Below are 13061 nucleotides of genomic sequence, written 5' to 3' on the forward strand. Positions count from 1 at the left end.
AGTTCAAATATGCACAGAAAGCTGCAGTAAGACTCTAAATTTCTATCTGCATGCCATGATCCAGACTGTACCTAACAAAAACACGGTACATTTATATTGGAAAACAGGGTCCCATTTATTTGTAAGAAAAAGCTGGATCTCAGCGTCCACCAGAGCAAAGGTCAATGGCAACCTGCACACAGGCCTCAGTTCCACTTCTTGCCAGAAACAAAATAGAATTTACATAAAAATAGATATAACCCAGATAACCATATACACCAGTATATGGCCAGTGCTATTTACATTAAAAATGTTGCATTGCATAAGTCAAGGAATAAAATACCATCATGCATTTCATTTTAACTTTTAAGGTGAAAAATGCAGTTATAGAATTAAGTTTTCTTACCATGATTGTCCCAATATTTACTACAGGAATTACATCCAAAGGTTTCTTGCTCATGTGTCTCCTTTCATTCATTCCCAGCTATTAGCCTAAATGTGACACAGATTATATGTCACTTAAGCAACAAGAAACTTTTGAATAACCTCTATTATACTGATGTACTAAACTAAAGTTATGGATATATAACCACATTGAAAGTTTTGATGAACATGTGTGAAATAATCCCAATAATTACAGTTCTTCAAATGTAAAAAACCATTTGGATCATCATAAAGGTACACTGAGGTCCTTTCAAAGTTTAATGTCATTCTTCAGACAAGTACAGACGTAACACACTTGTAAGAAATGAACATTCTTTATCATTCTGCACAAATTAAAATACAATGCATTAATCAAAAAGGGGAGCATCATATAATTGTTACACTAGATGACGTTTTCGTCATTTCTTCAGGAGAATGACTCTTTATCACTTCTTTGATGAACTGTTCCAGTGCAGGGAAGTAGCCCTGGCACTGCCACGTGTCGTTATGAGTTCCATCTGGAAAAATGGCTAGCCTCTTAGTCCGAGAGGGGGAGAGTTCATAAAGCTGCTTCATCATTACTGGTGGAATTAGCTGGTCGGAGAGTCCAGAGATGAAAAGTGAAGGCATTCTGCACTGAGAGATTTTTCGGTAGGACAAAAATTTATTTTTGTAGCACCATAAAGGAAGGTAACGCATTGGAAAGAATGAAAATAAAGTGCTGGCCATATGCGGTATGCTCAAGAATGTGTTCTCCACCATAATGGCTGAAATCCTATGTGAATTTTCAGAAGCCAAATGAATGGCCACTGCTCCTCCCAAGGAACGGCCAAAAAGAAAAATTTTTGTCTTATCAAGGTCGGGTCTAGTCATCACGTAGTCTAGCACAGCTTCGGAATCTAAATAGAGCCCTTCTTCACTTGCTTCTCCTTCGCTTTTTCCATATCCTCGATAATCAACAAGCAAAAGATTAACTTTGAGGTTAACCAACATAAGCAATGCATTTGGTAACCTGTGACCTATGTTGCCTGCATTCCCATGAAAATAAATTATAGTTGGGGAATAGGGCGAATTGTCTCCAGTGTATCTTATTAAAATAAGATTTAGACGGACTCCATCTTTGGTTCTGATGAAAATGTTCTCATGTGGAATACCAGTGGGCATGGGAACATAAAGGCGCGAAGAGGACGGCTGTTCTGGGAAATAAAGCAATACATCCTGGAATTTATAGAGAATACCTGCTATTGATATGAAAATTAACAAAAGTAAGATAATGCCTCCATACAGATGAAAAGTCACTATTAAAGGTAAAAGAGAAATACGGCAGAGAGCCCAAGACCACGAAGCCAAGGCTATCAGCCATCTTTCAACGAAGTTCCACAGCATCCAGGACTTCTCCATTGTAGCTCTCCGTAAGTATCCTAGAGAGAAAGATAAAGGATGTCAATAATTCACCATATACCCATTACTCTTAAAGACCTGTGAAATAATGCAATTAATATCCTTGGGAGCCTAAATGACGCCACAAGAAACAGGCTGCTGATATTCTCGTTGCCCCACTCCTTCACAATAATCTCCAATCTAATGTACCCCTTCGGAGTTACACTTATGAAATGCAAATATTCACTGAAATTATTCAGTTTTTAAAAAGTGCTCATTTACTGCTAAGTACCTTCATTCATGTGTTTTCAATGATGTGACAGGAAAATGATGACGCCATTCTCAATTTTACATAGAGGAGATGGAGGTTCAGGAGCTGAAGTGGATGTGGCCATAGTCCCACCTCTACAGGCAAAGGAGCGAAGAAGCAAAGATGCACGACCCCAAAGCTCTTGGCATGTCGGCTGCTAAGCTATGTCCATCGAGGACAAGTTCTGCTAAAGAGGTAACTACCAGATTCTAACCCTGCCAAACCAAGCCAATATAGTTTATTTTCAATATCTTTTATATTTAAAATTATAAGTAAACCAGGGTAAAAAAACAAACAAAAAACCCAAAATATTTCCTTCTACCTGAATGTTTTTAGTTAATACAATACTAGAATATTGATCAATTTTAAGATTATTTTTGAGAAAAAGTTTAATAATGTGTCTTTCACACTAAATATAAGTTTAAGATTGCCAGTGTTTTGAGAGGTACAGGATCTCCTACAAAACACTTGTAGAAGTTTCATGATAAGGTGTTGCCACTGATCGCTATAACACATTTTAATACCAATAAACACGTGGGGGGATAATGTGGAACAAATGCACAGTAATTCTCTTGAGAACCAGAGGCAAACCAAAAAAAAAAAAGACTGAGGAAAAACTTTAAAATATTACAGCAGCATATAACAGACATAAAAAAGTAAGAAACTATCAGACAGTTTTCTTTGTTACAAAATAGTAGTCTACACAAGCTATCTTAACCTGCCTGGAGTTCTTTTGCCATTTTATCAGGTTTCTAAGGTAATATTTATCTACTTAGGCTTATTTACTAAGCTTTTGAAAACACTAAATCTCCCTTTATACTTTATTATACCACAATAAAGAAATTGCACTTATCTTCAATAAACAATTGTTATTGATTTTAGAAACTCATTGTGTGCCATGAGAAAAAAAAAAGCATTTCAGTACATATGAAATTTAAAACTGAAAGATCATCATAAAATCAAGTTAGATTGGTTATTAAGACAATGAGTTGAATGGTTTAAAAAACTTGATTTTTCACTATTAATTTCACTCAACAGACTTTCGCATTAGAATTCTTATTCAAATGAATCTTTCTAAACTCACAAGTGGAACTTTTCTGGATTCAGAGAAACCAACACTGCCACCCAGTTGCAGGAAGTTTTATTACAAGGTGCCTCCTGCAATCTATAAAGTCCAAGATTAAAAACTTGTAAGCAATGCCCAAATGCTGCTGGTATTAAACCTGCCTACAATTAGATTCAAAGATGTAACAGACTGAATAATAAGCCTCCTGTGCTGAACTGAACTGCCAAGCTATTCATCAGCAGATTGGGCAGAGCTAATTTACACAACTTATCTGGGCACTTCAATGTCCCTTATAACAGTTACTTCATTTTATGTTTTAAAGTGTAAGTGATATCTGAACGATTTTGTGCTGAAAAGTTTCATTAGGGATATCTAAAAACAAAATTTATACACAAAAATAAAATAATTTTAATTTTGGCACAATGATTTGGATTAAAATGTCTGGGATCATTTGTGTTTGTGTTATGTTAAAGTCCTACAATGTATCATAAGATACTATTTGTTTCTTTCCAGGCATAGTGGCACACAACTGTAACCTTAGCAATTTAGGAAAGAGGTGATCTTAAATTCAAAGCCAGCCTCAGTAACTTAGTGAGACCTGTCTGAAAATAAAAAGGGCTGGGTATGCAGATCACCAGCTGAGCGCCTCAATACCTGCCATTGCCCCCATCCCCCAAAAAAGCTACAGTAAAAAATGTCAAATTTTTACTATTTTTTCTACAGCTAAACCAAAAAGTCATTTGTGAATTTATGACAGAGGTATCAAAATGAGTGATTCAAACATAATTTATTTGGTGATATAGTAGGTAATGGCATATTGACATTACATCACCCTTAAAATCTGTACTGAATAACTTTCTATTTATCACCTATTTCCAATCTGAATGTTCAAGAGTGAAAATTTTTAAAATGCCTGCATATAAGGTTAGTCAATAACAAAATAATAAAAACATTTATAAATGCTATAGCTATGTTTCTCTTCTTTGCTTCTGTGATGAGCATTTCTGGCTTTACTGCTCCTGTCTGTTCTGTTCAAATTAATAACACCAGAATTTAGTGAGTAATTAAAAGACAAGGAAGATACAGAAATATGAGGAACACATTATCCAGATAATCAGGGATGGGGGGCCTTGGCTTTCAAATCAAAGTTTTAACTGAAGTCAGGTAACAACACCACAAATATAAAGCTCTAAATAAGTGGATAAAGCATGTTTAAAAAAAATTGTAGTTGTAGATGAACAGAATGTCTTCATTTGGTTTTTATTTTTATGTGGTGCTGAGGATTGAACCCAGTGCCTCATGCATGCTAGGCAAGTGCTCTGCCACTGAGCTACAGCCCCAGCCCGATAAAGCATGTTTTGAAATTTAAAATACATTTACATCTGTTTAGATAAAAATCTATAGTTAAAATTTTCAGCTACTAAATTTTCAAAAGTTGTTTTTTCTAGCCTTTTTAATGTCTAATTTCAGTAAACAATACTGACTTCAAATCTTTAAGGCCAGGAACTGTTTCCCTTTTCACTACTGTATCCCTAAATGACTACAAATACTCGATCAAAATGTTTCATGCATGAATAACCTAATAACTTACCTGAACTATTAGATTTCCAAGAAAACATAGTAATATTCTAAGCCACAAGTATGTTTAAGACTGGATGTCAGGAACAAATGGCACATTTGGTTAAAATCTTTCATTGGTTAGGAATAAGAAATTTGGGAGTTTTCCACAAAATGTTCCAGAAAGATCACTCCAAGTGACTGGGAATGAACACCAAACCTTACAGTGGAAGTGGCCTCCACAGCGGGAATCCACTCTGAGGGCATGTGTCCTCTGACACGCTGCCACTGCAGGTGGGTCAGACTCACGGCCTTTGTTGTGTTCCTCACCCCATTTTTGTCCATTTCTCCTCCCTACTCTGAATCATATTTCTACCTCGAAGATGCTATTTGAGGAACTGGATCAAGCACACTTCGAAGATGCTATTTGAGGAACTGGATCAAGCACACACTATCAGGAAGGTTTTTTATTTACTAAACTAGCTGAAACCATGGCAAAGCACAATGAGCAGCGCCATGTGTTAAGGGCCAACAGCCCTTCCTAGACTTGCCGTTCTGATGCCATGGACATGAACAGACTGCACGGGGGCCGCAGCCTACATGGTGTTATTTTGTTAATAAATTATAGTGAAGGGTTAACAAAACCTTTCTCCTTTTCCATATAAAAATTGGCCTTTGGTTAACCCTTCAGCAGTTTCCCTGGAAACATAATAAAGGTAAGATATCAGCTGTGTTTCTAAGCAACATTGTTTGTGGTTTAAAAAAAAAAAGGACTTCTACTGGTGAGCTCTTGTGGATGACAAAGACAGAGTCCCCAACCACACTGAAAGCTTAAACAGGGGTTTCTCTGAATGGAACATGATTTGTAATTGCCTTATCCTTTACTGACTCCTAGATGCAATGTCCATGTGTTACAGAGGATGCTATTTCCTGATAAGCATGAAGCAGCTAAGTAAGGTCAGACCCACATCCATCCATGTGTTATCTTGCCACCAGACCTGAGCTATCACTTGGGAAATGCACACTTGATGGTAGCTGACATGCTGGCGTGTTAGCCCTTATCTTCCAACAAAGCAGAGGCTGAGGCTCACTATAATATTTGGATCTTGTGAATTGAGTGTCCAGTTGATCCCAAGACTTGATTATGCAGGATAAATGAGGTAATTGGTTGTACCTTAAAGTCCTGTGTGGCAAAGCATCTATGAAATGTGTCATTGGAAGAGAATTATTTGACAAGCTCTGTTGCATACTAAAATGTATTCACTGGTAACACCTTAGCCTCATATACAATCAAAAGAAATCATGACTTTAATATGGTCAAAGTTAAATCAGAGTTTTTACCGAGTAGAAGGGTTGCACAGTGGGAAGAAACGCCAGACCTGTTCTCTGAAGATCACATGACAGCCTATCACCTGTCCTCTTCCACCCATCTGTATGGCTATGTAATTTTAACCTTACCCCTGCATCTTAAACAGCTGACTGATCCCCATTTCTCAATTCTGCCTTTGCCCTGTTATCAGATCTTATCTTACATGTCAAACATCTCTAAAACACATTAATATGTGGCTTTAACAACTCCCAGTTAACTCCTTCACCACTTGCTGAGAACCCAAGAAGCAAGCTCTTACCATGAATCTCAGAGTAAAGCTCACTTACTGCTGTATCTGAAGGATGTTTCTCTGTCCATGCTGTAAGACGCTGCCCTCCAACTGGTGATCACTGTGGACTCTTCCTCCAGCATCAATATGCTCCCATTCCTACCTCTCTCTAACCTATCCCCCGAGACACTGGCATTTCCCAAGGTCCGTCCTTTCAGGTTCCTTTTACTGTTTGGATCTGGATTGCACCCACAAGTCTAATGTGTTCAAGGCTTGGATGCCAAATTGTAGTGCTACAGGGAAGTAGTGGAACCTTTAGAAGGTAGGGACAACAGGAAGGAAGTGAGGTCACAGGAGGTAGCCTGGAAGGGGACACTGGGACCTGACCAGCCTTTCTCATTCCTTGCTTGCCATTCAGCATCAGGTGGGCGGTCTCCTCCACCATGTGCTCTGGGTCATCACATACTGCCCCTCCACAGGCCCAAGCAATGGGAACAAGCGACAATGGAGTAAAACCTCTGAAACTGTAAGCCCCAAATAAATCTTTATTTAAGGTTATTCCCTCAGTTATTTTGGTTCAGGTAAAGAAGGCTAACTAATGCACTCGACTTTTCACTCAGGGACTTCACTTTCTCATGATTTCAATTATCACACCTGTGTGTGAGTGAATCCCAGTCTCTTCATCTGCAATCTCAACTTATTTCTGAAGTATCTGACACTTCATTGACATCTCAAACTTCTCCAAACAACTCTTCCTCCCAGCCGAAGTTCTGTATGCATTACATTAATTATGAACAAAAAACAGCCTATAAGCAACTATGTCTAAAGTATAAATTCAATGAGTCAAGATATATATATGTATACTAAGAATTATGTGTTCATGTCAAGTCACTACATATGTATTACAGAAGCAAAAAATAAGTATAATATGTACTGATATTATATTAGAATAAAAAACCATAAAAATAATTTTGGTGCTTTCTAACTCATGTGTTTTGAGGGATCCTACTGATATCTGGCACCTCTCAAAAAATCTATTGAGGCATAACTGATCTTTATTATAATGCACAGGCAAATAGATACAATTATGATTCCTTCCCCCTTAATAGTTCTGACATATGGAACTTCAAGTATCAGTGACATCCTATGTACTGTGCGGGAATTCTGATGATCATGTACCTTATAGAGGTGGTGATGGTCCCCTTGTGAATTTTATGGTCCTGATTAACTTGTAATGGTTAACTGAAGTGCTCTGTATGCTTCCTGTCTTTAAATTCAAGTTTGGGTAGACAATAACCCATATAAGACTGTAAATAAAAACAAAAATGTCACCATGTGGCCAGAAGTGCTAGCTGAATGAGAAGTCTACTATAATGGCCACAGTTGTCTGACCTCCAGTGATAACCTCATGTGCTCATGCTCCTTCATGTTCTTGAAGATCACAAATGGCTCCATTTGGAAAAAAAAAAAAAAAAAATATTTACGTTACTATTCTATAAACGGGTGCTTAAAAAAAATAAAGCTGAAAACTGAATTTATGACCAACCCTAGATTCTGAGTACTCAGAATACCACTGTGTGCCCCCAAGGAGCTGTCAAATCTGGTCTGGACTACTGGAAAATCCTACAAATGGCCTCCCAGTCTCTTCCCAAGCAATGGCCATCAGGTCCCAATACATCCTACTACACTATGTAAAGATAAAAGGCAATGCCACAAGTAACATGTGCGAATACCTGATGTGCTGATCAGAGTGTGTGGATATTGTAGGCTATTTACAATGATAAATGCATTTCAGTCCTTATGCTCACATAGCTCAGGGTCCGCCAAATAATTCTCAAGCAACTCCTGAGCCACTCAGGAGACACACACACATAAACAAGACTGTATGTCTAACACAGGTTCATTCAGTTACAGAGGAGACAAAAATCAAATATCACAACTGTCCTGAAAACAGCTTAATAAAAACCTTCACAATATCATCTACCTGGATCTCAAAAGCTTGTTTACTTACAGACACCAAGTGAAAACTTATGCTTTGTTTGGTTCTTAAGTTTGTCTGACTCCAGCGTTCAGAATCTTACTTTTTCTATCAAGCAGCTGTCTGTTATTTATTTTTAATCACTCAGCACAATTATTCTAAATACTGCTAGCTCTTTTGAATAATCTAAATAAATACTTGGAAAAGAGACGACATTAGAGCAATTGAACTTGGTGAACTTTAAATGTTCCTATTAAATCAGAAATATTTCTATGCTAGTGCTTCTCAAAAGGTCACTACAGACCCCTAGATGTCCTCGAGACACACTGTTGGGCCTCACAAGCTCAGAATTAAGCTCCTAATAACACTAAGACGTTCTTTACCTAGTGACTGACATCTCCACTAACAGTATACAAACAACGATGGGTAAAATTGCCAATGGCCTTAGCAGGAATCAAAGTATTGGTGCTAATGCATAGGAGTAATTATAATCTTTATCACCCTAAGCTCATAGTAAAGAAGAGGGGGAAAAGTTCATTTCCCTGAAGAATGGCACCAAAGAAGCAATAAGTTATTCATTTATTTGTATCTCAACCAATGAGTACAGTTTTCCAGCATGCTGTGTGACATGTGTGGCAAAATGGCAAGCACACAGGAAGCACCTGTGCTGTATACTGAAGTACAACTGAACTGTAAGCTGCACTGGCTGCTTTTTTTAGGTGGCAATATTTTCATTTGGAAACACAACTGACAAACCAATTATTCAGACTTAGGTGTTTGGCAGACACCTTCTGGAAACAGAAGCATGTTTCCAACTGCTCCCCAACACTTCCTTACTTTTCTAATGCTACTGTGGTGGTGTTGTTGACAAATGTGAATTCTGAATCTACTAAACATGCCACCATTTGGAAGAATCTGTCTTAACCAACAGACATAGCCTAAATGACCAATGAATGTCACAAATTTAGACATGAGTGAACATTTGTTGGAGGATAAACCAACAGATTCTAATACATCAAAACAAACACTATTTGATGCAGGTTCCAGAAGCCACTATGTAACTGACCTTAAGGACCCAACTCCTGTGAGTGTTGGAGTAGCACCAAAGAACATTCACGATTCCTGAGAAAATCATTACAATATTTACAACCTGGCATAAGCCTGATTTCGGCCATGTTTCACCTCAAGGATCCTGAATGCAGAAACAAGAGAATCTCTCTTCCATTATGCAGACTTAAAAATTATTTTAGAAAATGGCAAATGATGTCATAATCCTTTTGTCATTATAGTTGTTTTACATGAAACATCATTTATGTTAACATGTAATAGACTTAGAAACTCCCAGTTGTAATTTTTAACACTTATTTTTTAAAATAAAGGGGTCCTGAAACCAAAGGTTTGAGACTTGTACTGTACTTTCTAACTGCTTAACTTTATTGCCTTCCCTCCAAGAAACTTGCTTCCTTTATATTATGAATGAAACTGCATATTTATTTAAATTCTTTGTGCCTTATATCATAAATTATAAATTTATTTAAAGTTCTTTACCCAGTAATGTTTTAATAAAAATTGAAGACCAACAAGACATGTTTCAATAATCATTGCCTTAATAACTAGGAGAGTAAAAGGGACAGAACTACCATTCTATTGACTAAAAACTTTTTAAGACAAAATTATATTTTAATGAAGGTCAGAACAATAAAACTCTAATTATTCAAATTATGTTTTAATTGCAGAAGTGAACAACATATTGCAAATATATATTTGACTTGCTGATTCCACCAATGGCAAAAGAACTTTGAAAGCTACAAATGTTTTATGTGAATGAGTTCCCAAAAAGCAATTTTGCTATAAGACTAAACAATTATAAATAGAATTATAAAGTTCTAATTCACAAATACACGATTGTGTTTTAAGGTCCTTCAGTTGGTCTTAAAATTGATAATGTAAAAATAAAAATTGTTCACACATAAAAATGCACATCATTGACAAGGCAATGGTGCAGGTTCAAGTGGAGAATGCAAAGAGGAGAAAGTCGGTTCATGGGTCACTGTGACACCCACATCACAAGGATAGCAAGGACCTCATGGAGCTCACTGATGATTCTAGGGCAATTCACAGCTTCCAATCACAATCGCATGATAAGCAACACAGAACTGATTCAGCATTCCTACATCAATGTATCTTCTCTCCTGATAATCACTGGAAAGTTAAGACACCGTGCCAGCTGCATAGCTGAAATGGAAACACAAATAGCTGCTATCAGGGTGTTGAAGACACCACAGAATGAATTATCTATTTCCCTAATGGTTACCCACATGCCATCAATAATGAAAATGTGTGTATTAATAGTCCTATGGGACAAATGAACAGTAACCCTCTAAGGAGGTGGTGGAGGTCAACTGAGTGGTTTAGAGAGCATTATGTACCTGCAAAAGTAGATACCTCAAAAATTATACTACATAGCAACTTAGTAACATTTTGTGCTTGCTTTCTTAGGAAAACTAAAATGTCAGATTTTGTTACTAAGCAAAGCATTCATAATTTGCTCTGAGATTATAATATCTGCAAGTAGAAAGATGGTAAGCAATAAGAAAAACCACAAGTCTCTAAATGTAAATACTGACGTTAGGTTAGGTTGATAGTGAAATTCAGGAATTGTGCAACTTATAAATGGGTAATGTTTTAAAATTTAATCTATGAACTAGAGGGATAAGCCTTGGAATTAATTTTTTCGTATGAAACCAATGCTACAAAAAAAGCTGGATTCTCTGGCTAGCTTGTAAATGCATGCATTTCACATCCTGGAAATACTATACCCTTGCAAGGGATTTCAGCAGAATGTACTATTTTAGGAATTAAGACCTTTATGAAACAACAACATAAAATGTAATATCGTATCATGAAGTCTGTCATTTGAAGAAAAATCCTTAATTGAAAAAAAAAGAACTAGAACGTTTTTAAAAATCTACTCCAAAATAGGGTATTTACAGGCTCCAACTTTTAGTCAACTAAACAAGAATTAGAACTTGGAATCTCTGAGTAATGGTTAAATGAGTTCTAAGTTTATGAAAACGGAGAAACAGAAATAAATTCTCTCGAGTTAAGTGACAACAGAGGTACAACCAGAGAAAAATGTGAGGTCCAACAGTTTCCTGTGCCTAAACTAGGTCATATTGTTGGCCCAGGACGACTGAGTTGAGTAAATTCTCATACTCGGACAATAAGGGGACTACAGCATACCTGGAAAGAGAGCTGTGAGCCCAGCGCTCCCTGAAGGCACAAGGTGCAGAAGCTGGCTTGTCCTCATGGTTCCACACAGACTATCAGGAGTGTGCAGTGGAAGGAGTGGGTGTTTTGGGGTGTGGTGTGTCAATAGCTAGGTAACTTTTGCCAACTCAACTTAAATATGTGTTTCCTTGTATGTAAAAGGAAGATGAAACATCTAAGTCAAATACTGCTGAGATCAAATATAGTAGTGTTAATAAATGCAGCTACTTCTATTTAAACAAATTTAAACCATTTTATTACCTACTAGAGCTGTGTAAGTAAAAGTACGCACAACTAGGAGTCCTGCTAGATTTGGATTTAACATTGGAAATGACTCATTGAAGACTGTGCCACCTGCACACAGAAAATAAGACAATGCCTCATTTTTCTGTCAAAATCGGCTCAGGTGGTAGATTTTCTAGTTCTCCTTGGGCCACTACTGCCAACATTCTCCATTCTGCAGGTGGTGTAAACTCTGATGGTGAGACTTACGGCCGGTGTGAGCAGGTTTATTATACTATGTGAGTTCCTTGCTGACAGAGACTTCATCCTGCTGAACTCTGCAGCAGACATTGCTATGTACTAAAAATACATAGTGAGCCCCTACTAACAATGATTGACTGGTTGATGAGCTAAGTAGGATAATATGACACAAAACATCAGACGGACACATTCTACTCTCATGCAGTAGAATGAAATTCAGTATTTTAGTCAAAGATGTGACCAATCTAAGCATGCAGAAAAATAACTTATTAATCTACGACAAAAGGGAGGAGGATCGATGAAAACCAAGCATGAAAACTTGGATCCCGCACTCGCCTTTCTCTTCGGTCGCTATTACTTAGGACGCACAGGTCAAGAGCTGCTGAACGGAAAGACTTATTTCTGGTCGTTATCTTGGCCAATCACACTAGTATGCACTTTGCTTAAGATGAACGATGACAGACATTTACAGCAAAAGTGGCTTCCCCTGTGTAGGCTGCCCCCAGATTTCTTAGAAGCCCCAGAACTTCTTGCAGAGGCACTGGCAGGCGGAGCTCGTCGCCGACGGCGGGGGAGCACACCTGCGCCGCGACCTGGCGGCGCTGGGCGAGCCCTCTGCGCTCCGGCGCGGGCGGGCGCCGGGCGGGCGAGTCCAGGGTCCGGCGTGCGCACCTCCCGGCCCTGAGCCGACGGCGGGGGCCTGCGCCGCCCGCGCCGCGGTCCCGCTGCACTTACTCAGGCTTGCTGGCAGGTTGCGAGGTCGGCCGCGGGCACGAAACCGAGCGCCGCGCAGCAGCGTCGCCCCGCGCCGCTTCCGTCGCTCCTCATCGTCCTCCTCCAGCCGAAGGGCCGCCGCCGTCGCCACGGTCTAGCCCGGAGATCCAGCGGCACGGCTCTTGACGGCTCTACTTCCGGCCAGAGCTGGAGTGTCGCCGGCAAATGTCCCCGCCGGCTCCCACATAACCTGCTCTCCGCCGTCCTCCCGGCTGGGAACCGGGCCTCCCTTCCGAGCATGCG

The 13061-nt window shown here is 38.7% G+C and overlaps 1 protein-coding gene across 1 annotated transcript; it reads right to left on the reverse strand.

Moving 5' to 3' along the window:
- Positions 1-652: 652 nt before the first annotated feature.
- Positions 653-13061, reverse strand: Abhd13 (abhydrolase domain containing 13). The gene is made up of 2 exons (XM_046454877.2): positions 12780-13061; positions 653-1823 (listed from the first exon to the last, which is right to left on the reverse strand). Exon 2 carries the CDS (start codon positions 1801-1803, stop codon positions 790-792), a length of 1014 nt encoding a protein of 337 aa, XP_046310833.1. The 5' UTR covers positions 1804-1823; positions 12780-13061; the 3' UTR covers positions 653-789.

This window comes from Marmota monax, unplaced genomic scaffold (genome assembly GCF_021218885.2).
Source record: "Marmota monax isolate L192 unplaced genomic scaffold, Marmota_monax_Labrador192_F-V1.1 WCK01_AAM20220418_F8-fsc00026, whole genome shotgun sequence".
Taxonomy (NCBI): Eukaryota; Metazoa; Chordata; class Mammalia; order Rodentia; family Sciuridae; genus Marmota; species Marmota monax.

Bases quoted from the DNA above. Each gene is read 5' to 3' on its own strand.
- Abhd13 (XM_046454877.2), bottom strand. From the start codon at position 1,803: ATGGAGAAGTCCTGGATGCTGTGGAACTTCGTTGAAAGATGGCTGATA.